Source organism: Mustela nigripes, chromosome 1 (genome assembly GCF_022355385.1).
Source record: "Mustela nigripes isolate SB6536 chromosome 1, MUSNIG.SB6536, whole genome shotgun sequence".
Lineage (NCBI taxonomy): Eukaryota > Metazoa > Chordata > Mammalia > Carnivora > Mustelidae > Mustela > Mustela nigripes.
In genome coordinates, this window is record NC_081557.1 from 25,733,696 (window position 1) to 25,760,593 (window position 26,898).

The following is a 26,898-nucleotide window of genomic DNA, read 5'->3' on the forward strand; positions in this document are numbered from 1 at the left end:
TTTTGTTCCGTAATCTAAAAAACAGCAGTTTAAGAGATGCCTGGATGGTGAGTTGGTTAAGTGTCCATCTCTGGTCATGATCTCAGGGTGGTGAGAGCCAACCTGGTGTTGGGCTCCACACTCAGCACGAGTCTGACTGCGATTCTCTCCCTTTTCCCTTCCCCTGTGCATGTGAGCACTCACATACTCTCTCTCTCAAATAAGTATACAAAATCTTTTTTAAAAATAGTTTAGGGGCAAGGGGGGTGGGGTTATGGACATTGGGGAGGGTGTGTGCTATGGTGAATGCTGTGAAGTGTGTAAACCTGGCAATTCACAGACCTGTACCCCTGGGGATAAAAATGTATTATGTTTATAAAAAATTTAAAAATTTAAAAAAAAAGAAATGAAAAAAAAAATAGTTTAGGGGCACCTGAGTGGCTGAGTTGGTTAAGCAACTGCCTTTGGCTCAGGTCATGATCCTGGAGTCCTGGGATGGAGTCCCGCATCGGGATCCATGCTCAACGGGCAGTTGGCTTCTCCCTCTGACGCTCCGCACTCTCATGCTCTCCCTTTCTCAGTCTCTGTCTCTCAAATAAATAAAATCTTTAAGAAAAAAGTTTCAAAAATAGTTTAAAACTGTATTTTAAAAAGAAAAATTTTGGTTGTCTGTTCATTTGATGGGCAATTGACTTGTGCATGCTTGACTTTACCACAGAGGTGTGCGCTCTTTGGACAGTATTACTCTTTGACGAGGAGGTGAACATGGATAGGACCGTTAGCTATGGGTGGCTCTGGCTTCCAGGGATTCTTCCTTGGTTACCACAGACCAGTAGGTTTATTGGGGCAGTTGGGTTAAAAAGGCACTTGAAGACCTTTGGATGGTGGCAGCTGTGCCTGGGATTGGGATGCTTGGTAGGGTGTTCTCTGCCTTGGGCCAGGCGCGTTGTACAAGGTACTGTACAAATTGTAATTTAGAGGAGAAGACCCCTCCCCATCCTAATGGGGAATATGGTCTGGTGTTACTCCTCAATAAGCTGGGTGTCTGACCAGTAGAAAAATATTTGCTTTTTTCAAGGACGGAGTATGGGATAGAAGGTGTTACTAAAAGACCAGAGCTGCTGTGCTTTCTATCAAAGATGTATGTAAATTTATCAAATTAATAATTCAGTTGCAATATACTTTTTTATGCAATAATTACATGTATGTATTATTCTGGGTCTTAAGAACCAGCAATTTCTCTGTCATTCTTAAGCTAAGTAATGCCCGTGTGTGTCACAATACCGTGCACCCACTGGGGATCAGAGAGTCCCCTGGTGTGAAGGACTGTGCTGTGTAGAATGCATAGTTGGATACCCATGAACATAAACTACATTATGATTGAAAACTACATTTTTAAAGGCACTTCCTTCAAAGCTTTGGAACATCTGCCTCATCCGATTTCATTTACTAAAATAATGTATTAGTTTCAGTTGATCGGTCATTCAGGGAAGTAACTAAATATCTGTCGTGATCATTAGGCCCACACTGCCATTTTACTCAGGGATTCCAACTGCCAATTGTTTTCCCTCAGGAGTGTGAAGCTATTTGTTTGTTTGTTGTTGTTTTTGTTTGTTTTTTAAATTCTCGGCTAAGCAGTATATACCTAGTGGGAAAAATGCAGAGAAATGAAGGGAAAAAAAAACTGGTTTCTGTAGTTGAAGGCCTAGTTTTCCTTTGGAATCTGAGGTTCTGACCTTGTTCTATCAGGGGAACCACAGCAAATGGATGAGTTGATTAAAAACTCTGGTCCCCTTTCCGCCTGTACAAAAGGGGGGTAATTATAGTTACCTGCACCTCTAGGGCCCTGTGAGTCTTAATTAGTTAATATTTGCAAAGTATTTGGAGATCTTTGAATTAAAAGTGCTGAGCAGTGGAATCCAAGTTCAGTGTAATTATAATTGGAATGAGAATCTCGATTGCTGCCTTCCCTCATCCACCCTCCATGATGTTCTTTTAGCCAACCCGGACTTGACCGGTGGTTCACACTCATGTCTGCACACTTCTCTCTAACCCCTTCTCTTTTGCAACCCACTTCAGCCTAAAAATAAATAAATAGAACTAAATTAAGTTAAAAGAAATAGAAAAAGAAAAAGAATAGAAAAGAAAAGAAAGTTAAAATAAATAGAAATAAATGAAGTTAAAACTTGACTCTAATCTTACTTAAGTAACTACTCAGAATTTATCTATTTGTTTGTTTAGCAAGTGTGTGTGCGCGCACAGGGCTGGGGAAAGGAAGGGCTGAGGTAGAGGGAGAGAGAGAAAGAGCAAGAATCTCTTTTTTTTTTTAAGATTTTTTTTTTGAATTTATGTATTTGACAGACAGAAATCACAAGTAGGCAGAGAGGCAGGCAGAGAGAGAGGAGGAAGCAGGCTGCCCACTGAGCAGGGAGCCCGATGCGGGGCTCGATCCCAGGACCCTGAGACCATGACCTGAGTTGAAGGCAGAGGTTTAACCCACTGAGCCACCCAGGCGCCCCAAGAAAGAGCAAGAATCTTAAACAAGTTCCAAGCCTACTGTGGAGCCAGTCTCAACGACCCTGAGATCATGACCTGAGCCGAAATCAGGAGTCAGCTATTTAGCCAACTAAGCCACCCAAGGCACCCCTCACTATTTATTTCTGAAGTTGAACAGGCACCAAGAAGAAAATCAGTGAATGAACTGGTCTTTCCCACTGGATCATTCTTTCAGGCCCTCCTGTACCTGCTGATAAACTGGGCTTCTAGAAGCGTTTTCCTGCTCAGAAACTCTTCACTGGCTCTTCCATGTCTGCAAAGCAGGGTCAGAGTTCATTAGCATCCTCCTGAGAGCCTTTCCGAATCGGACAGTCACTCACTGTGACTTCTCACTATTCCCTTAAAGAGTTCTTTTCTCTCGAAACGTGCTCTTTGACTCCAACCAAGCCTCCACCCATCCAGTGGTGTCTTTTCTGGACACATCTAAACCCTCCCTATCCTCCCCTTCCTCTTCACAGAGCATTCTTCATTCTCTAACTGGAAGTAACCTCTTTCTCTTTACACAATTTTTTCTTTACTTTTCCTGGGTCTTTTCTACCTTTTTGTTTTCGTTACTTAAATATATGTCCTGCTTCCCTCCTAGACCATAAGATTTGAAGGTAGATTCTTTGGGTGATGAATGAACAAACAAAGGCTAATATATGCATAGAGTGAAACTGGATACAAATTAAAGATTATTTACATTGATTTGCAAGATTGCATTGAGGTGGTCTCTTCATAGGCTTGCATCATGTATGTTAGGAATTAAATATTAATCGATAATTTCTTCAACGTTACAGTTATCCTTGTTACTTATAAGACTAAGATGAGCCGCCATATCTTTAAACTTTTGATTACATGCTCATAGACAAAACGCTAAGGGATTAGCAACAAGGAACACTTTGTGTGTTTTCTCCTGTTTGCCTGAATGACCCCTATTACTGTTTGCTTTCCCTTCTTAGCTTTGGCCATGGAAATGTTGTTCTAGGGTGCCTAAGTTTTTGTAGAGCTTTCCTTTAGAGGAAGGCCATGTTGTCTGAAATTCCATCCACTGGAATGGCATTAAAGTCAAAGGGTCTTACGGGTCACAATTATCCAGTACTACAAAGCAGCGTCTCAGTGGTGCTGCCTTTACAAAGTCGGGCTCCAGGATACACACACCTGCCGAGAGCTCTGGCTACATTTTAGAAGCTCCTTCTCTGACCACCCTCTGTAGCAGAGCCTCTCTTCTCCCTGCCGTTAAATATTGTAAACCCAGCAGCCTGTCCTGATGGTTAAAAACCTGGACGAAGAGCTAACCTGTAAACCTCTCTGAACCATAATTGTCTCATCTGTTTAATGTGGATAATAATACCTGCCTTATCTCCTTTTAACAGGCAAATTAGATCATACTTGTGAGTGTTCTACAGTCTTTAAGAGAAATGTTAAGTTATTACTATAGCATGCTGTCATGGATATTCATCTGGTTGAATGTTTAAGACTTGTGAGTCATGCTTAAAACTAACTTTCCTTCTATTTTGTAGATTTTCTTTTTAGCCTGGTGTACTATATTTAATTTTTTGAGAATGAGGCTAAAAAAGAAATCCTCTCTAGCATTTTATAGATGTGGTTGAGTTGATTGTTGTAAGCCTTGGAGCAGAATTAGACAGCCCCAGTGAATTTATTACGTATAAAGAGATATATAGACTGTCTACTTAGCAGTATCACACCGCCTCTCATCTTTGGCGTAACCAAGTCTCATCTGAAGGGCCTAAAATGTTTGGAATTACCATGGAAGCTTTTACTTACGTTTAGGATTTCCTGAGACAGTGTATAAAATCACTCACTGAAGAGGTTAACAGCGAAAAAGGCAGTTACAAGACTTAAAAGTTCAAGTTTTGCTATGAGTATTGTCACTGGCTGCTTTTTCAAAGTCTTTTATTAGAAACAGAGCTACACAAATGATAGGGGCTGTTCATATGATGTCATGTTATTTGCTTGTTAGAAATCATCCAAGTAAAGCGTTGAGCTCTAAGAGAAGCTGAAGAGATTCCTCATGGCTGATCATTGACATCTATAAGATCTCCTCGAGCTTATAATTTGGGTTTAGCATGGCCTGTACTTGACCAAATAATTCCCTGGGTTCACTGGTGCTTTTCAAATGGGAAGGCTTCCCCTGAAAATTAGGTCAAAACTGTCTTCTCATGGTTTAATCAACTCATCAGTAGGTTTTTACTGAGAATTATTCTATTACTCTGTGTTAAGCATTAATTGGGTCAGACATGATCCATTCCCTCAGAGAGCTTATCATCTAACTGAAGACTGCCGGTGGTTGGCAGACACCATCACTGTCAGAAACAGAAAAGTTAGGGAGTAACATTGTCCCCTCAAAAAGTACTGAGTTGGGTGTTGGATGCATTACTGGGCCTTGTGAGTGAATAGGCAGTGAGCATCCCAGAAGTGTCCCTCTGGGCAGGGCTGGAGATGGGGGCTGGACTTCAGCACTAGAAAGTTCATTACTGACTCTCTGCAGATGTTCAGCTTTGAGAGGTGCGCCCAGTGTGGGCTTCAGGATGTAAGCCAAGTTCTATTGACTTAGATAGCCTTTGTTCCTCTGAAACAGTTACTTATGGAACTGCTAAGAAGAATATACAAAGGACTCACTACTTATGTAACCAAAAAGTTACTAAGAAAAAGATGAGAACAGTGAAAGGCAGGGTAAATAAACGTCTTTAAACCAAGTGTAGAAAAAGGTGTCATTAAGAGACTCATCACTGTGGTCGAGGTAAAAAAGCAATGTCTCACCTCTGTAGTTGAAGATGCCTGAGGAACTTGGCCCATTTTAAGCAGTTTGTGTGGGCACTTAGAAAATATTTACAAGACTTACTCTCTTTGATTAATTCCAAAATGAACATTTTCTGATTCATATTTTTAACATCTTCGAAATGGCTTGTGTCCTACAGTTGATGTCCTTTTGTTGTTCTGGTTGGCCAGGTAGGAAGGAGTCCCAGCACAGCTGTCATCACCTTAACCAACTTACTTTGCTTGGTTTTCTTTTGTTACATTTGCATAAAAATTATATATGATAAAATGTGTCCTAATAAGTCTAAAAGAGCTCTTCGGTAAGTATACAGTAACAGTTTGGGATGATAAAGAAGGTACTTTTGGCTGCATTTTTAATTTCTTAGTGATACACAAAATGGTGTGTTTTGTAATGCCAATATCTTAGATTTAGTGAAATAATAGTATTGAAAGATGACTGATCACAGCAGATCTGTACCCAAGCGATATAGATGGCTGGGGTAGAATATTCTAGATTGGCATTTTTTCCTCAACCTCCATCTGAGGTGGAGGTTTTAATTTGAACAGGGAACATTAGGAAAAAGGGTTTTCCTTCAGTGGTAATACCACCTGCCCAGGAGTACAAAGCTCCTCAGAGGATGCATTTCTTCGATGGTGAAAAATCCGGGACATTCACAAAAAGTTCAGGTGTGATTCATACAAACCAGGGTGCTCTTCCTACCCGCAGACCCTTGTGTGTCCAGACAGCCCTGAGAATGCTTGCTCTTTGTGCAAAGTGAGAATGAATCCACAAGGAAATTTGTGGGTGTTTGGGGATGGTAATAGCTCTCTCTTATAAAAGCGGAGAACAGAAGCATTGTTTCTCCGTACCAGCATTTGCAGCCGTTTCTACAGTGTGACCTATTGACTGGAGGAGGTAGGTTGTTGCCTTCCCGTACGGTGACACTTAATGGACAGGAAGTCCATGGGTAGCAGGTAGCACAGCGTAACAACTAGGGCATGTGTGTGTCTCTTTGTAAATCCTTGCTCTGGGACTGAGAGCTAGGAGTAGTTAGAGTGTCGGACCTGGGGGATGCTTCTGTCTCTTGCTAAGGGACCCAGAGCTTCAGGTAAGTGACATTGAAGTCCTTCACCATCTGATGGTAACCTTGGGTCGGTCCGTAGGTATGTTTTCATGTTGTTTGTTCGCCCATTCTAATTGGCTTCCCAGAGCCTGCCTGTAGACATGCAGCCAAATTTACACTGGAAAACCCTCTGGCAAACAGGAAAAGATTAATTTTGTGGTGTGCTGTTAAGGGACTTCCCAGAAAACTTCAAAAGCACAGAAAGAAGCACTAGCTGCCTATTCCAAAATGTGCAAAATGCCACTCAGCTTTTTAAAGGTGTGATAAACTCGGAGCCCTCTCATACGCATATATACACCAGACCACATTTTCAGTGGAAGGAGAAGCTGAGCTTTCTGAGATGGGGCTGTCTGTACGTGAGCCAGGAAAGCCAAGGGCTAAGGAGCTCAGAGAGTTGCTGGAGATAACTGTGGATCTGCATCTGGGAGGCATTTGAAATTGACTTCAGTGCCTTTTTAATGCAGACTTTTTTCCAGTTCTCTCTTAAGCAGACACATTGTTTTCATATCAGCCCCAGGCATAGACACACCATTAAAATCAACGGGTAGAAAATGATTTGTGTTTGGAAATAAGCAAAACATTTTCAGTTGTGACCACCCAGGTGTAGTAGGGAAACTCTGGAGCTGATGCTGGGAGCCCCAGGCTCTAATATAAACTTTCTTCAGGACAGGAAACAAATCCTTTGGTTTCCTTATCTGTAAAGCAGGATGGCTTGATGGAATTATCTTTCTGCTTTATTCTGATAGATTATCTCTAGGGGGGGGGGGGGTCCATGTAAAGGCTCTTTACAGCTCCCTGACTTCTTTTTTATGATGCTTCCCAAGCCTAGATATCACAAGGCTAGGAAGGCCCCCACAGACCCCTCGGGCCACGACCATTCCTGTCTCATGTTCCCTCAATAGGACCATGTTGCCAACTAAAGGGGGGAAAAAAATGACTATTACAGTTGCAGTTGTTGCTTAGTAACATTTCTGATTTTGTGTTTCTTGTGACAGCCTGAGCAGAGATCATTAAAAATTAAACTTACAAAGCTGCTAAAGTGGGAGGAAGGAGGAGACCTTGAAGGCACCATTTTTTTTTTTCACTTGCTTAGAAGCCATCTAACCTCGGGTTTCAGTGCCTCGTCTTGGGGCAAACACAGCACGGTCTCTGGTTTATATTAAACCACATAGAGAGCACACTCCTGACATTTAACTTGTGTCCTACTGCAGCTGGAGTTTATCACCAGTACATAAAACCCTTGACCCTGCAGAATGGCCTGGAATTACAATCCCCTGTTTCGCACTGCATCGTGCAGTGGCACTGCATTCCCCCCCCCCCCCCCCGCCCGGCGGAAGCAAGCCCTAACGAGCTCTGTGTCTCCTTTCTGCTATCTCCCTGCAGTTCCACCAGGTGAGAAGAGTGATGACCATCCTTTTCCTTACTATGGTTATTTCATACTTCGGTTGCATGAAGGCTGCCCCTATGAAGGAAGCAAACGTCCGAGGACAAGGCAGCTTGACCTACCCAGGTGTGCGGACCCATGGGACTCTGGAGAGCATGAATGGGCCCAAGGCAGGCTCGAGAGGCCTGACTTCCTTGGCTGACACTTTTGAACACGTGATAGAAGAGCTGTTGGACGAGGACCAGAAAGTGCGGCCCAACGAAGAGAACAATAAAGACGCGGACTTATACACTTCCAGGGTAATGCTTAGTAGTCAAGTGCCTTTGGAGCCGCCTCTCCTGTTTCTGCTCGAGGAATACAAAAATTACCTGGATGCTGCAAACATGTCTATGAGGGTCCGGCGCCACTCTGACCCCGCCCGCCGTGGGGAGCTGAGCGTGTGCGACAGCATTAGCGAGTGGGTGACGGCGGCGGATAAAAAGACTGCAGTGGACATGTCGGGCGGGACGGTCACGGTCCTTGAAAAAGTCCCCGTATCCAAAGGCCAGCTGAAGCAGTACTTCTATGAGACCAAGTGCAATCCCATGGGTTACACAAAGGAGGGCTGCAGGGGCATCGACAAAAGGCATTGGAACTCCCAGTGCCGAACTACCCAGTCGTACGTGCGGGCCCTTACCATGGATAGCAAAAAGAGAATTGGCTGGCGATTCATAAGGATAGACACTTCCTGTGTATGTACATTGACCATTAAAAGGGGAAGATAGTTGATTTATGTTGTATAGATTATATTGAGACAAAAATTATCTATTTGTATATATACATAACAGGGTAAATTATTCAGTTAAGAAAAATAATTTTATGAACTGCATGTATAAATGAAGTTTATACAGTACAGTGGTTCTACAGTCTATTTATTGGACCTATCCATGACCAGAAGGGAAACAGTCATTTTGCGCACAACTTTAAAAAGTCTGCATTACATTCCTTGATAATGTTGTGGTTTGTTGCCGTTGCCAAGAATTGAAAACGTAAAAAGTTAAAAAAAAAATAATAATAAATTGCATGCTGCTTTAATTGTGAATTGATAATAAACTGTCCTCTTTCAGAAAACAGACAAAAAAAAAATACGACAAAAATTTGAACCAAAACATTCCGTTTACATTTTAGACAGTAAGTATCTTCGTTCTTGTTAGTACTATTATCTGTTTTACTGCTTTTAACTTCTGATAGCTTTGGAATTAAAACAATGTCAAGGTGCTGTTGTCATCGCTTTACTGGCTTAGGGAATGGGGGATGGGAGGGCTATATTTTTGTTTGTTTTGTGTTTTTTTTTTCCGTTTGTTTTGTTGTTTTGTTTTGTTTTGTTTTTTAGTTCCCATAGGGAGTAGGGATGGGGAAAGAATTCTTTAACTATATATTCTGGTTGATAAGGGATTTATTTGTATGTTGTAAAGATGTTTGCAATATCAATCAGATGACCGGAAAATGAATAAAAATTAAGGCAACTGAACAAAGTGCTCACTCCCACTTCCCACAGTGCACCTCCTAGGCTCCCACTCGCCCTTTGGGCCTTGGTCAGGGGAGGCTCCTTTTATCAGAAAGACCTACATTTTCATAGAGCACATTCTTTGCTCTCCCTCCCCCTTGGGTCCCCTCTTTGTTTTGTTTTCTCTCAGAAGAAAAATCAGTTGCGCGCTCTGAAATATTTTACCACTGCTATGAACGAGTGAACCAATTTTGTCCTTGTCGTACTCCTATAAGCATGGAGAATAGTGATTTCGTTCTTTTCTTTTCTTTTCTTTTTCTTTTCTTTTCCTTTTTTTTTTAAGAGAAAAAAACAACAAAATATAAAAACGAAGATTCTTTTTTACGAGGGGTAAACATTCAGTCAATCATTGTAAGGCTTCACAAAATCATGGTAAGGCTTAAAAATTGTCTTGCAAGCAAAAGGTGGAGTTCTGTAAGGACCCAGAAATGCCTAGATCAGGGTAGGCGTCCACACTGCCAGTGAAATGAGACTGAACAGCCCTATGGAGGCTGTGTGGAGCTGACATGTCATTTCTGGGTGGTGCAGGAGGAATTTCTGAGTGGCCATCCTGAGGTCTAGGTGAGGGTGGGGAATGGTACTTGAGACATTCCAGAAGGGAGGCCTCTGAAGGACCTTTCAGAGGTGGCTCTGGAATGACTATGTCAAGTTGCTTGGACCTCACGCTTTAAGTGCCTACATTATCTAACTGTGCTAAGAGGTTCTCGCTGGAGGACCCCACTCAGGCTGATTTATGCTCTCCACCCCTGGGTAATTTGTCCTAAAGCTGGATAAGCCTGGAGCAGGTTCAGAACCAAATGTGGCATTGTGATCTTGAGACTAATGCAAAGCAAGAGAATATCCTTGTGACCTGAACACTTACTTAAGCTTTGAAATTAGACTTGAGGAAACCAGGGTTTTGTCTTCTGAGAACTTTTGGTAACGGGGAAGGGACAGGAAAAAGCCCCAAAACTCAGGTTGGATGACCAAGGCTACTGACAGAAAACCTTGTCCAGAGACAAGACTTCAACAAGGTGTCTGCACATCTAGGACACCGCAGGCTTGGAAAGGTGCCTTGCTCGATGGAAGAGGCCAGGACAGAGCTGACAAAGTGTTGCTCCCCAGTGAAGACCTCAGCAACCTCCTACCCATTCTGTCTGTCCATGGAGAGGGTCCCTGCCTCAACCTCTGCCGTCTTGGGTTTGGAGAAGTAAAGTTGGGGTCTGCAGTAGTGGTCCTGGGAGAAATAGTGCTAAACCCACTCACCCAATCAGTCCACTATCCAAATCTGAAAATGTCCTAGACCAGTGTCCTTGAATAACATAAAACCTCCAGAAGTTGCTGCTCTTAGTTGGGTGAGGGGTCAGCAAAAGCGGACATCCACCATGACCCAGGGAATAAAGATGCCATCAGCAAATAATTTTGATTTGTTCAGCCTTTCATTTAGAACAAGCCGAACCTATCCTTTACGATACCATCTGAACACCTGCCTTTAAAAGAGGGAAGATGTTAGTTGAGGTTTGTTTTGTGCTGTTTGAAAATACTGTCTTTGTAATTATTTTTGACATGTAACACATATTTGCTGTACGTTAAGTTTCTGCAGCTTGCTTCTGAGGGACAAAATTATAAAACAGGAAGTCCCTGTCTCAAAATCTCAAAAGTCCTGCAAAGTCCTGGCAAAGGCCAGATCTGTTACGTGGTTGATAGGAGACACTGAGCAATTGTGTGGTCACTGGCTCTCTCCTTACCCCATAGGATATATCACAGTCACATGCTTGGTGGCTTATGTTGACCTAAGATTTATTTTGTTAAACTCTTTCTCTGTTGCCGTTCATTTTTGTTCTGTTCAGTTCTGTTTTTTTGTTTTGTTTTTGTTTTTTTAAGTCTTGCTGTGGTCTCTTTGTGGCAGAAGTGTTTCATGCATGCGAGCAGGCCTGTTGCTTTTTTATGGTGATTCCCATTGAAAATGTAAGTAAATGTCTGTGGCCTTGTTTTCTCTATGGTAAAGATATTATTCACCATGTAAAACAAAACAAAAAAATATTTATTGTATTTTAGTATATTTATATAATTATGTTATTGAAAAAAAATTGGCATTAAAACTTAACCGCATCAGAAGCCTATTGTAAATATAAGTTCTATTTAAGTGTACTAATTAACATATAATATATGTTTTAAATATAGAATTTTTAATGTTTTTAAATATATTTTCAAAGTACATAAAATCTGGGGGTTCTGGGTTTTTTCTCTTCACTGTAAAACCAAACATGAAAACGTGTTTTATTATAAATACGTGTGTTCCTTGCTTGAAGACCAACCTGACTAGTTTTAGCAATTGCACAGCCCCCCAGAGAGGATGCTTATTTCAAAGCAGGGGAGGCCAATCCTACAGCCTGTGAGCTTCCAAGAAGCTCTAGGATTGGGCCTGTCTTCCACAGTGGAAGACGGGCGTGTCATATTCTAGGACACTTGAAAGTTTTCTCCTTTGAAGTGATACACTTTCATCGAGTACGAAACCATGTATCCTAGCAACCTCAGGATCCATGAATCAGGGCTGGCTGGCTCTATTTGATTATAAAATAACTGTTAAAAAAAAAAAAATCAAAGTAGGTTTACTTAGGAATAATGAGAATAAATTGGCCCAAATTTAGAAAGTCAATGACGGAAAGAAAACATAGAAATTCAATATTTGGAAGCAGGTCATGTACCCTCAGTTTGGAAATGGTGCCATTTGCATTATGTATTTGTATCCATTGCACTGATTTAATTTTTGTATGTGAAGCATGCAGATTTTGTATCATAGTACCCATGATCTAACAGATTGCTAGGATTTCTAAAAAGATTTGCCTCTGTGATGGCTGCCAAGCCGCTGGGTAATTTAGTTAAAGTGTTTAAAGTTATCACTAAATCTTAGGGAAATAAATGGAAGGATTTTAAATTAGAGAAAGAGCCATTAAGGAAAAAAAGCATCTGTTCCTACTCTTCAGACTCCCCATTTGAACACTGACAACGCATCCCAGAACGTGGTGAACTATATCTGTGCAATGTATCATTTCTATTTCAAACATACACACATGGTTTCCTCTTGTATTGTCTTATAAATAAGGATCAAGAAAGTCATAACAAACATTGACTTGTGTTGTGTATATGGAAGAACAGATCCAATGAGATGAATTACTCAATCCTAATCTGTCCAGGGAGCTTGCAAAGTACTCCAAACTCTAAGGGAAGACCCTGCCTGGCTGCCAGGGCATGAGCCCAGCAGTGGAATGAGATCTTGGGTAAACCTCAGGCTTCACCAATTTTCATAGTGGAGGAAGACTAAGATATTTTTTGTAAAAAGAAGAGAAGGAAGTACGGCTTTCAGAGTGCTTGAAGTTAAAGGGGTGTGGTAAACAGTACAGGGAGTTTTCATAAGAAGATGAGGCCAGAGAAGCAAACAAAAAGCGGAGGATAGACCAAATTAACCAAGTTGGAGTTGACAGGACTAGTCCATTTGTACTCTGTGCATCGGGTACAAGCAGTTAAATCTGTTCAGTCATTGGGAGGCCTACAAATAACCCAGAATCTTTGCTTTCTCAGATCCATTGTTTTTCACCGTATTGAGAGCCCTCTGTGGTTATTGGAAGCATCTATGATAGTTTCTTACCAGCGGTACTAATTCCGTGAATGCTACCTCAGTTGGGACATTCTGAACGGATGACTAGAGTGGGTCCATGCCACATCTTCTCTTACTCATTTACATGATTACTAGACTCTGGATAAGATGCCTAACACCTTATTAACTGCAACCAAAGGGTTTTCAGTATGGGGTCAGCTCAGCCACTACAGAGGCAGCGTTGGGGTATATGTTGGGGTCTCCTGCAAAACATAGGTACCTTCTCTGCATTCTCTCATCAAGCCTATTCTAGGAGTCCGTCCGAGTTGAAGCGGCTGCATATTTTGAGAAGCTGCTGTGAAGCAAGACATAATCTATGTACATACATGTAGATAGACAAAGTATTTAGCCTGGAGAAAATTCGTCCATGGATTTGACCCAACATCAAATGGTTGGACAGCAAAATTAGTGATGGAATCTGGGCCCTTTTAGAAAAATTTTTGGTTTTCAGTTTTTGGTTTTTTGTTTTGGTTTTTGGTTTTTTGGGTTTTTTTAGCTGTGGGTTAACTCTTGGTTTAAAGGTTAGTTGGTTGGCAATTTGGGGGCAAGGAGGGTTGGGAATCTGACTCTTGTTGGTTACATTAAGCCAACTGGTGATGGGTTCGTGAATCCTCACCTAAGAGCCAAGCTGAGCGACTAGAGCAGGTGCAGCCTCTCCGAACCAGCCAGCCTCTGTACGTTGCAACTAATAAATGCCTCCCCTCCCTCACCTCTGTTTCCAGGCCGGAGTATCTTCATCCACTCCCCCAATTCCAGACACCACTTTAATTCTTGATAGAAAAGCAGAAAGACCCACCTCCTCATCTTTTGATGAGTGACTAAATGCAGTAAATTGCCTGAAGAATGTCTAAATATTAACAAGAAAAAAATTATGATCTTACACATCATTATATTCCTCATTAAGAAAGAGCTCTTTCTGCAACAGTGTAGGCTTTGCATAGGCCCTCACCTCAACCCCTCTAATTATTTGCTAGGCACAAAACCCTGGGTCAGGGGCTCCCCAACCGGGCATTTGCTTGTCTGAATAAGGATAGTGTATTCTTGGTATTCTCAGTATCATGGAATTGTAAATGCTGGTCTTCTAATTATCATGCGTGCGTACACACACACACACACACACACACACACACACACGACCTTTACATTCATTATATATTTGTGTAAGTCACTAATTTCTTCTATCTGGAAAAGCAAATGTGTTTTCCCTTTGGAAAAATAAGCCCTTCCTTCTGTCCTAAAATATCCCGCACAAAACACTGCAGCTTAATGACGGGGCATGTCTTAGGCCAGTAAATGACCAAAAAATGTTGATGGGAAGACTGAGCTGGAAGTGCATGTTCTACATTTAGAAATCATCATAAGGATGCGTCTGCAGCACAGCACTTTGGGATTGTATTCTGTTCAGACGGTTCCTTAGAAACCAGGAGCTGGTCTGCATAGAATGGCTGAACCCAGGGGAAATATTTTTGTCTCGCTTAAGTACTCACATTTTGGAAAAATCCATATCAAGTATTGCAGTACATACTCAAATTAATTTAGTTGAGCTACATTCTCCACTGAGCCCTACCTAACATTAAAAAAATTTTTTTTCTAGACTGGAATTTGGTGTATATCTAGCGGGGAAAGAGGAAAAGTCATAAAGCAAAGTTGAAACTCTAAACGGGAGACCTCCAACAGGTATCACACAGGACCACCACTTGGAGATAGGGGGTCCATGCTGTGGTCTACTTGGACTAATTGCCATGGTTCTCAGGCTCTGCAATCAGCAGCGTTCTCTGGGAATGTGTTAGGAATGCACATTCCCAGGCCCCACCCTAGACCTGCTAGAATCATAAGCTCTGGGGGTGGAGACAGCAAATCTGTGTTTTTAACAGACCCTCCAGGAGCAGCTCAGGCCCACACGTTTAGAATCACTGGACTAAGGGATGTAGGCAATCAGCTTCCGGCCCACCGCCCCCCACCTCCCACCCCACCCCATATTCTAAATCATAGGAAGATAGCACAGCCCAAGACATTGGAACTGTGAGTTCAAATCCCAAGCATGCTACTACCTCTTTCCAGGACCCCGAAAACATCCTTCAAACCATCGAGCTTTTCATTTCCTCACAAGAGCAGTGGGTGCTCCCAGGCAGAGCCTCGCTCTGCGCTGGAAGAAGACACTAATGATTTCAAAGCAAGCACGTAAATGTGTGCCGGGAAAGCTCAGCACAGTTTATAGTCAACAATTTTTTTCTTTCCTTTCAAAGCTACAGCAGTTGTGGATTAAGGACCCAGAGCATGTAGTCGTTTGTAACACATTTGGAACGACTGCGAGAAATGAGAAGCAACACGCAGCAAATTAATAAGGAAGAGATTATTCCATCTGGGGAGCTGGGCTCTGCACCTGCCAACACAGCCCTCTCTCTGGGAAACAGAGCTATATTGGTCACAAATTAAATAAGCTTCCTGAATTAATCAGCTATTAACACCCAGCTGAGGAGTCCAAGGTTCACCCCTCCAGAATGACCAGATTGTAAACAAAAAGGGCTTCTCCAGGCTTTGTGGTCAGCCTTTTCCTGATTGTAGGAACTGTTTTCTGGAAACAAGGACTGGAGAGTCATGTATTCCCAGGCCCTCCCCATTGCTGTGTGCACGTGTATGTCTTGTGTGTGCGCCCATTCCTGCACATTTCAGACACCACCAAGAGCATTAGAAGGTTTTTGGTTTGTGGGCTGTGGTGGAGGTGTCCAGATATGTTACCCATTGACTGGGCGATGTGGAAACCTGAATTCCGGCAAGCCTGCGGGAGGGACCAGGAGTCCCAGCAGCTCCAGTTAACCAAGTCAGCCACGCCATGTCTGGTCTCTGAACCTTCAAGCCTTCCCTCAATCTGTCCTAGGAACAGACTCGACTGCGTCGGAGGTAAATTTCAGCTCCAAGAGTCTGCCATCCTGTTCTCCCTACTTTATTACTTGTGGTAAAAAGAGATTAAAGAGGAAGCACTTAAAGGTGGGGAACAAGATGAGAATTCACCACCCGTCTCCTGTGTCCGTCACTGAGGCCCTTGCTGCTGGCCACTTGCCACAAAGTGGAAATCAAGAGGCATTTGGGTATGCGCGGGAGTTGAGGAAGTGGCAACAGGCCCCGGGGAAGGTTTTTGTGACTAAGAAAATGTTACCAGCTGTTTGACCATCAGACAGAAAATCCCTTGGGGAAGGTGCCCAAATATCAGTCAAGGTACAGACTTCTTCTAAACTTCACTTCAAAGCCAGACGAGTCATAGTTGCTGGTTTTATGCCACTTCCTATCCTACGGTGGCTGTCAGGAAACCCTGGGGCCAGCGTCAGGGTCGGCTTCCCGTAGTCCCTATGTATGGAACCCCGAAACAAACAGGGCTTGCATCTCCTTTCTGCTGGGCTTGTCACTTCAACAGTGACATGCAGCGATCAACTTGCCTCACGGCCGCACCAGCACTCTGGATATATCCTCTTTCTTGAGTCAATGGCCTTGAAGACAAGGGTGTCAAGTGATAAACCAGGGCAACGCTAAACCCAAGAGCACACTTCTGCAGAGCCAACCTTGAGGGATGGTGGTTCCGAGTTGAGTCTAGGAGACAAATCTCCTGGGCACAGGAGAGTCTGGAAGGCCTCATGCCGGCCACCTAACTTTGGCTTATTCCTGACCTAGAGACCTTTAGGCCTCAATCTCTGAGAAACCTGTATTTTCTTTCTGGTTCAATCTGCTTCTGCTCCCGGTGTATGCCCATCCTCCATTCCAAGCAACCCAAGGGGTTGTTTCTTCCAGAATCCAACTTCTCACCTCTCAGAGCATAGTAGGGTAGTTAAGACTATAGATTCTGGAGCCTGACTGCTGGGGTCTGAATCCCAGCTCTGCTAATAGGGCTGTGTTTCTGTGGGCAAGTTCCTTAACTTCTCTGTGCCCCAAACTCCTTCTAAAGGACAGGCGAAAATACTACCACCTACCTCACGGGACTTTTGTGACAAATAAGTTAATACACACAAAACACTTAGAAAAATGATGGGCCCATGCAAAAGTCTCAAGAAGCTTTTACAAACTCTTATTCTATTGATCGGCAATGACCTGGGCTCACCTACCCCAGACATGAGAGATTCTTCTCTGATATTCTCCGACTCTTAGAGGGGATCCCATTCCATCTGTGTTTCATTAGCAGCCGGAGCACTTTGTCTTTTCTGGAAAACTCAGAGAGAGGCAGCTCTTGTGTACCCACTAACAGTACTCCTTGGCCGTTAAGCTGTGGCCAATACACACACTTAGGCAAATGGAGGAGATACGCTACAATAAAAGGCATTTTTCTAGACTGTACAATCCAAATGAAACCCATTATCCTTAAGTGTCCATTGCAGCTGAACAGGACGGACTGAAGCCAGGGCAAAGTGGATGAACTCACGGAGTCGGAAGGAGAAACAAGGAGCCACAGCCACGTTTCTAAAAATAGCCATGGCACGTCAGGAGGATCCTATCTTGTCCTTCAGCCGCTGGTCACCCAGACCATGACACAGTGATAAGGACTCATGCTGTCCTTAAGCAAGCACGGTTCCAGGCACCGTGTGCAGATCTAGGTGGCAATATTCGTACTCCCGTTTTAGAGGTGAGGAGGGGAAGGTGCAGAGAGTTCCGCGGAGTTGCCCAAGATCACAGCACTAGGGAAAAGCAGAGCAGGACCCGGAATTCACGTGGTCTCAATCCGGATCTACTTGCCTAATAGCTGCAACATTGGAAGAGTGTAAAGAACACTGGGGGAAAACAGAAACAAAAGAAATGGAAAGTAGCTGTGTGTCTTCAAAGATTTGGGTTTCCATGGAAAAGGAAGAGCCCTAGTGGTGCTTTTAGTTTCTAGCTCTCAAGAGATCACTGGCTGGCTCTTTTAAGGGTTAATGTGCACAGAGTCTCGGGTTGCACAGAGGCCCTTTCACGAGTGGACGGGCCACTGCTCTGTGCTAAACAATCTGAGGGCAGGGTTACGAGAGCTTTGGGCCAGCTGTTTCCGATACCTGGAAATGGGGCAGCTGCCGCCCCCTTCAACCTCATAGCACATCGGAAGGGTTTCCTGTGAGCTGCCTGGCGTGGGTGGACAGAGTTTTCTGGAACCACTTGCTAAACTCAGGAACGCCCCCATTCTCCCTCAGGTGAAACACTTATGAAGTTACTGTGTTTGAGATGGGTGGAGGAGAGCAAGGGCCCGGCCCAGACCCTGCAGGGTCTGCAACAGTCTTGGACAACACGATGCAGGTGTAACCCAGACACCCCCTCCCCATCACCCTGCCCCTTCTGAGTACGGCAGACACCACTAATAAGTCCTCACTGAGCTTCGTTGGAAGAAGAATCCTCAAAATGGGGCTTTGTGTGGTCACTGCCAATTGAATGTAACTGACCCAAAAGACGAACTCCGTTGGCTGTCCTGGTTTCCTCAGTTTCGCAAGAATAGATCCCATAGGTACTGGGATAGATCAAGCAACAAAGTCAAGTGCCAAGGTCTGAATGTGCCCAGCAGGCTGGAGCAGAATTGGGGTGTGAAAGGGTCAAGAATGTTCTCCAGGTATGTAAAGAGTGGTATCCATGGGTTTTGGGCAGATGATCCAAAGGTGAGAAGCCCAGGAAAGAGTGATGACATGAAGAAGTGGCTGAACACAAGGAAAAAAGTCTGGCAATAGGCAGTAATATTATATCCCTCAAGTATTTTGTACAAGATACCGTGGTAGATGATTTGCATGCTATCTAAAATGCATGTCAATCATGAGATGGGAGTGATTAAGGAGATAAGGAAACTAACAACACACAATCCCGGATAAGTTGCCCCAAGGTCATACAGTAATAAATGTCATGTTCAGATTTGAACCCACATCTCTATGATCCCAAGGTCCCCGATTTTTTTAACATCAGCATTTTTAATTTTCTTTCATTGTTTATGTCCTATCTAAAAATTCTTGGTAAATTTACATTTGCCTTTATATTAATAATCTCTTAGCATTTGCAGTGTAACCCCATGTTTTCTGGCATATCCCCCCAAACCTCCCAGCTTTACTGAGATGTAATTGACCCATACATTGTGAAAGTTTAAGATGCACAAGGCGATGATTTGATACACTTACATTGCAAAATGATTACCACCATAGTGTTGGTTAATACCTACACCCCCTCTCGTAATTACCATCTCGTCCTCATGCTAAGAACATTAAAGAACTATTCTCTTAGCAGCTTTGAGGTAGACAATGCAGGGTTGTTAATGGCAGTCGCCAAGCTGTACATTTGATTTCCCAGAGCTTACTCATCTTAGAGCTGGAAGTCTGCACTCTTTAACCAACATTTGTTCTCTCCCCCCACCACCCCAGCCCCTTGTAGCCACCAGTCTAGTCTAGTTCTAGGAGTTCAGATTTCCTAGATTCCACATATAAGTAAGAGCATCCAGTCTAAGTGTTTCTCTGTCTGACTTATTTCACTTGGCATGATACCCTCAAGGTCACGGCACAAAGCCAATGCCCCTAATCTTAACCACCAGACCAGTGGTTCTAGATCTTGATCTATACATATTTGAATCAGGGAATTAAAACAAAACAAAACAACAACAACAACAAAACTATGCCCAGACCACACCCTGGGTAAGTTAAATCAGTATCTCGAAATTGGCAAATGCTCTGCGTCAGCAGGCACCAGGGTGCTAAAGCCCCAGGTCAGCTGGTTAGAAGGTAAGTGGGCAAGTGCCTGGCTTTTTCCCCATGTTTTCAGAACAGGGATCAGAGTCCCAGTAACCACCAGGCTGTGGGACCAGAGGCTATTTTGGGCATCCTTTATCCAGTGGAAAGTCAGGGGTGTCATCTGAAACTGCCAGGGAGCATCCGGTTTCACCCTTATCCAGGACACGTACCTAGAGAAAATGGAAGCGATCTCAAGGAGACCAAAACGCGGGTGTCACAACTTCCCTTTGTTTTTATTTCTGCGTCATTTCTTTTCATCTGTTCCTTTCATTTTCAGTTTACCTTCCCACCACTCCAGTTCAGGCCTTCATTCGCTCTCTCCTGGACTCTCACAGCACCCTCTGTGGGTTTCTCTACCTTCAATCTGTGCCCCCTACCCCAGTCTACCCTCTCCTGATAACACGTTTCAATGGGAATAACGAATGTGAAAACGCTTTGCAACACACGATGCAAATAGCAACACCCACCTACATACAAATTTGCTGACTTGGCAGGAGACGGGGATGCAGTTCTTCCTCGGGGGTGAAGACATAGGGATAAAGTCCAGGGCTTTTGCAAAACAATGAAATAGACAGACTGAGAGGAATAACTGAGAGGGTAACAAGGCGATGAATTTGTGCACACAGTATTGGAAAATTCAAACAAATCTTCCAAAGGCATTCAAGGTGGGCTTGTCTGCTCTGCAAATTGTATGTCATTATGATGATCCTGGTAAGAATTGTAGGGTAGAGATCTAATCAGGCCCATTTCTTAAAGAACTGAGGACACGAGTGGCTAGTTGACTTGCCAAATATCACTCAGTGAGTGCACAGCATAAACACGTATTTAAAGGACACATGCTTTCCAGTGCACCATACTGATACATTGATGGATGGCTCCATGGATGCGTGGGGGGATGAATGGATAGAGCATATTTCCCTCCCTTTTACATAGTGAAGGGCTCTCCATCGCTGACAAAGCAGAAATCCATCACACTGACCTCCATAGCCTTCTAGGATGTAGTTTTACATTATTTTCCTCCTTCATTGTCCAGACAATTCCCAACAGTCCCTACACTGTCCCTCCCAATCCTCCCATGCACATTGTACTCTTGCTCTTCTGTGCCTTTGTGCACTTCCGGTTTTCCTCTCTATTTGTAGAAAGTCCACCTAACCGTAACCTGTTGTGGGATTGCCAGATACAGTACAGGATGCCCAGTTAAATTTGAATTTCAAGTAAATAATGAGTAATTGTTTAATATAGGTATGTCCAGATACTGCATGGGACATATATAAATTAAAAAATCATTTGTGTTTATTTCAATTCAAATTTAACTCTGTGCCTCACAATTTTATTTGACCAATCTAGCAAAACTACTCCTAAGATGTTACCATATATGTATCCTCTGATTTTACTCTGCCCATCTCAAAGTGGGGTTCAGCACTCTTTTGTATTTTCCATACAGAATTCACTCTCACCAAATCATGGTAAACAATGTGTATTTTACTGCGGGTTTCTTAGTAAATATGGAAGATGGAGTTTACATTCCATAATACCTCACATTTTGTCTCAAAAGTTCTTACTTAAAATGGCCTCAGGATACTCTGTTCTTGGTCAAAAAGTCACCAAATATTCTTCTGACCTCTTTCTTATGTAGCATTCAGCTCTGTTCCCATTCTTTATTATGCAGAGAAGCTTCCATTTTCCAAACCCAAGCTATGGTCCAAGGCTGTTTTGCACACGATGGTGAATTTACCAAAGCAACTTTTCAATTAAGCATGCCCCTCCATACAAAGGAACCATCTACTAAGAAGATAAAAAGTGTTCCCATGTTTATAGAATCTTTAAAGTTCGATTCCATGAGGCCTTTAGGGTTTTCCTAGGAAAAGGGAATTTCTCCTTTCCCAGGCAGTAGTTACTTGTATAGGTGATTAAACCTCTTGTCATACCCCATGCTTCTCTAGGGCCATGGATATTTCATTCATGTGTGTACCCACCACAGTGTGCCTAGCTATACCCAAGAAAGTATTCAATAAGCATCAATTAAATTGAATGACGCAATGTGACACACATTTTAAATGCATTTAGCTCTATGTAGCTACAAAAAAAGGAGCATAAGGAACCAATCCCAGCAGCCAGGTAAAGCTACTGGACAGTCCAATTGAGTGATTCTTCTTCCCATTTGCATGTCAGACATCTGGAGAGTTTCTTTTAAAAATCACCATGTCTAGACAACAACCCAGGTCAAGCGAATTAAAATATTTGGGATTCAGGCATCCATATTATTTTCAAAGCTCCCAGATGATTTTATTGGGTAGCAAGGTTGAAAATTATGGTTGGTTTCTAGAGAATTGGACTGACACAGTTCTCTAGGTCTAATGGAAGACACAGAAGAGATAATGGGATAAGATGAGGGAGAGCTATGGCTTTCTGTTTTATTTTGTTTTCCTTTTGTATGTGTTTTACAGTTTACAAAGAGCTTTCACACACATATAGACACATGCCACACCTACAGCACAGTCTGGCCATTGAGCCTTTGCTAGGTGTTCACCTTGTGAGTATGAAGAACAAGGGGACTACGGAAGTGCTATGCAAACATGCAGTCTTGGGTTTGGTTGGGCTGGGCATTGCTCCACCAGTTCCCAACTCTTTTGGTTTCGGGTTTCACCAAGAAGTCAATCATGGTGATACATTTTGGGTTTGAAAGGATAAAAACCTCACTAAAGTAGAACTGGCCAGCTTTCCACACCTCCATCCCTACCACACACCAACCTGACCTAACCAGAGAATAACCAAGGAAATGGCAACCTTCTGGTTTGGCTACATTCCACTTGAAGCTCTTCCAGCCATTGTGAAGCAGAATTCCTTTCAGTGTATGTGACTGTAAAGAGATGGATTCTTGAAAAGGACACTTTGAAAAGTAAGGATGAGCATGAACAGAGAGAAAACACGGGCCGGGGAGTCAGCAGATTGGAATCCCTGACCTTGTTCTGCCCTTCCTGCTGTGTGATCTGGAATCCCCACCTTACTTCTTTGAGCCTTGGTCATGTCCTCTACAAAAGGAACACACTGAATTCGATGATCTTAAAATTCCTTCAAGCTCTAAATGCTCCATGGATTTTAAGTCTTGGCACAGTATATGAGAGGTCTGTTGAGACTCTGTGAACCACTCTTAAGAAACAAAATTCTTCCCTCAAGTCCTTCCCACACATGTGCTCAAACAGTGCATCCAAATGAGCACTGGATAGGACACAGTTCCATCTTGAACTGGCTCTGTGTTCTGGAAAAAGTTGTACTCCCTCTCTGGGTCCTGTTCTTCTTAGCTGTCATCTGATGTTCGAGTACATTCTTTCTACCATCCCTTTCAGCTCGGCCATTTTAGAGTCATGGGGTGCCCTAGTGGCTGAAGGTTTATGTCACAATGAATGTAATATTTGAGTGTAGGACAACATCCATAATATGAAGGAGTGATAAGAATTGAAGATCAACAAGACACCAGTTGTCGAAGAACCAAGTTGTGGACCAAGCTCAAATGCAAGCTGAAGGAAGGAAGGGAGAGAAGAAAGGAAGAATGAGGGAGCCAAGGAATTCACAAATTCTATTTCAGAGAGAAAGCTCTTCAGATGAACAAGTATGGTGTTTGCAAAGGCAGCCCCCTCTGTGGTTAAAAAGAAAAAGGTTTTATTCTGGTAAACTAAAGTAACTTTTTCTGAAGATAACTGATTAGAAAAATATTTTGCCAATTCTTACTGATAACCATGCACCATGTCTCTAAGGCTTAGGTCTTACTTCAAATTTTTATTCTCTTCCCATTTGGTCTTTTTAAGAGCCATGTTAGGGATCTTCAACTTTAGATGTACACTCTTTAGCGTCATCCTTGAGGCCCCTTGTGATCTGGCTTCACTGAGGGTTTCCAGCCATGTCCCTCTCTGCTCTCCTGCACATACCCAGGATCTACTTTTACTGAAACAGCCACTACCTGCTTCCCACTTCTACACTGCTCTTCCCGCCCCTGACCCTTTTCTTGTCCTTTCTCACTCCTGAGTCTGCATAAATAAATCCTTCAAGACTCATCTCCAATGCCACTTCCTCCTTGAAGCTTCTCCTATTTCCTAGGCTAGAAACAATCTCTGTCCCACTTGGGTTTGACCTCCCTAGAGGCACTTAGTGCGATAGTGCTCCTAGAACATAATAAGTGCTTTCCTGAGAGCAAGATCTGCTTCTGAGGGTAGCACAGGGCACAGTGGGTATGAAGTCCAGCTATTAGACAGACCTGGGCTTCCATCCTGGCTCTGCCACTGGTTTCTGGGTGACATTGGAAAGGTTACTTGATCTCTCAGCTTCAGTTTGCTCCTCGGTAAAAGGTGGATGGTACCAACTTCGTAAGGTTGCTGGGACACTCAGAAAATACGTGTGAAATCACACCTAATATGGCACTTACTGTGTGCCAGACACAGTAAGCACCTGATATTCTTTAAACTCAGGAACCTCACAGCAACTACTATTCAGCCCCACTTTACACAAAGGACCTAAGATACCTTGCTCAAAGTCACACAGCTCGTTGAGTAGCTAGTCTGGCTCCATGCACTTGGCCACTGTGCTTAATGGTTTCTGTTCTGTAAATGTTATCTATTTTTGTGAATAAAATTTATTGCCTGGGACGCCTGGGTGGTGCAGTTGGTTAAGCATCCAACTCTGGAGTGCCTGTGTGGTACAGATGATTAAGCATCTCATTCTTGGTTTCAGCTCGGGTCATAATCTCAGCGTCGTGAGATCGAGCCCCACGTCAGACTCTGCGCTCCACGTGGAGTCTGCAGAAGACTCTCTTCCTCTCCTTTTTGTCCCTCCCTCTCTCATTCTTTCTCTCTCTGTAAAATAAATAAAGACATCTTTTTAAAACATGTATTTCTTTTTATACAGCCTAGCGCACTTTGGCATGAAGTAGATGCTCAAAAAATAATTATTTGAAGAAAATGACTCAATATTTAATTTGGAGAAACTGACCTGGTTAGGTGTGTTTTCGCTATTATGAGATTAGCTACTTGAATGACACATCTGTAGTGAGCTGACACACACCTGGTGAGCCTACACTCCTTTTCTGGTTTCCCTCCACTGCCTCATTTCTACCATCTCCATCAGGAAGTCTAGGATATATGATACTTGGCCTTAGGAGAAAAGATTTCATTTTAAAAATTGTTCTCTTTCCAAGGAAATGTCAATAATACTGAAGACCTTGATATGTTTTTGAGGAAGAATAATGACATAAAAGAATTACTATTTCACTATGTGACCTTAGGCAAGTCATTTCTTGTCTCCTAGATGTAGTCTTCTCATAACAGAGCTGAACATAGTGACCTTTAAGCTCTAACATTTCAGGATTCCATGTTGTTATACATTCTTTTCTTCTTCTGATATCTCAATATGTCCCTTTAGGCAGCCGGGATGCAGAAATGTAGAAATTTGACCTATATAAGCTCTATTAGCCAAATGCAAAAAATAAAACAGAAAATAAAGGCATTTTTTTTCTCATGGAGTTATTATTTCCATTACTACTTATAGATTTGTAAGGCATTCGTAGTAACAGTACCTCCTTTAAATTTAATGCCTTTGCATTTACAAAGGGCTTTTTGAGATTTTCAAAGGATTTCACCCTCATTATTAAGAGGTCTCCTGACTATTGAAAAGCACAGCAACAAAAACAGGAAAGACAGATGCATAGAAAGCCTGAATCCCATCTCTGTATCTAACATGTATTAGGCATCCATCATTTCTAAGTTCTGTAAAGAAACTTAGAAGACATACCCTAGACTCAAGGCTCATGCCCTTTCAAGGGAAGATATGCAAACATGTTTGCAGCCACATATTAAGAGCAAAATGACTGTGCAATGACTGGCTTGCTGAAAACATCCTGGGAACCAGAAAATAGGGCCAGAGTTCATTCTAGGATTTTTCTGCCTTAATAATAATAATCCTTTCCAAGTGTGTGATGCCTTAGAGTTTCTAGAATCTTTCACACGCATTTCTTAATTCAGTCCTTGGGACAGACACACATACCACCACCACCACCTCTGCCCCATGTTTGCAATGCTCTATTATTCTTAGTTTACAGATGGGGAAACTGTAGTTCAGAACTACAAAAAGTCTTGTCTTAGGTCAAGACATTAGTGCAATGCTGACACAAGAGTCAAATCTTCTGACTCCAAATCCCGTTTTCTTACCACTTTGCAAACCGTTTATCTGAGGTTTCATGGAGCTCAGGGGGTGGCTGGAGAAGTCTGGAGGCCTTGATTACAGTCAGGGAGAGTAAGAACAGATGTGCATGCTTGATGAAGCAGAAAAGCCCAGATACATGGAAGAAAAGAATGATGGCCTTTAGGTGCCCTGCTTAAACATTTTGAATTGGAAGTGTGTTCTTATCCCCGCTTACAGGTGAGGAAACTCAGACCCAGACGGGTTAGTCTAAAATCACATAGCTAGTGGCAACCTCAAGGTTTGAAACCAAGTGTACCTGACTCTGAATATAATGACGAGAAACATGAGTTTGGGTTTGAGCTCTGCTCTCTACAGAGATCTGGGGCCAGCCGGCTCCATGATCCTTGCATTCTCGTTGTGAAATGAGCCTGGTAACAACCATTGCACATATTAGGTGAGATGATTCCTGTGACACTCTCGATACTTATCTGGCACCTAGGACATGTTCAAGAACGATCTGCTATGAGATTATTTGCCAGACCTCACTGTGTCTCTTGAGTGTCATCCCTCACTCCTCAATGTCTTTCCAGAAAGGTCCAAGTGCATGTAAGAAGATGGGGGGGAAAATATGACCATGTAGAATAGACATGACTTTAGCTATCCAGCTTTCATTGACTTTCTCCATGGACTCCGTTTGATCCACAGATACTGAAATGAGGGGCCCAACGTATTGGGTCAGAAGTTAACACCACTCTAGATGGAAACAACCAGGTTCTCCCTTTGGGAGAACTCAGATTGAAACTCAGATTGGGGAAAGACATGATAAGTTGTGTGAATTTCTGGGACTAATGCATATAAACCTGAGAGGGCTGGGGTGGCCCAATGAACTGGGGAGGCAAAGACGAACAGTCTGCAGAGAGAGACAGGATGAAGCCAGCCTGCCGAGGAAAGCAGTCATAAGAAAGAGTTTACTATTGTAGTTCCTTCCCAAGACCCAGCTCTGAACCTGTCCTGGGGTTCCACTTCCA

At 42.9% G+C, this 26,898-nt stretch overlaps 1 protein-coding gene across 3 annotated transcripts in view; it reads left to right on the forward strand.

The window, feature by feature from the left end:
* The window catches only part of BDNF (brain derived neurotrophic factor), a 56,507-nt gene extending 45,021 nt beyond the window's left edge, over nt 1–11,486 (forward strand). For all 3 annotated transcript variants that reach the window (XM_059406728.1, XM_059406737.1, XM_059406719.1), the window contains exon 2: nt 7,803–11,486. In XM_059406728.1, the coding sequence (XP_059262711.1) occupies nt 7,824–8,567 (744 nt within the window). In that variant the 5' untranslated portion in view covers nt 7,803–7,823 and the 3' untranslated portion in view covers nt 8,568–11,486. The remainder of the gene's footprint in view (nt 1–7,802) is intronic.
* The last annotated feature ends 15,412 nt before the right edge of the window (nt 11,487–26,898 follow it).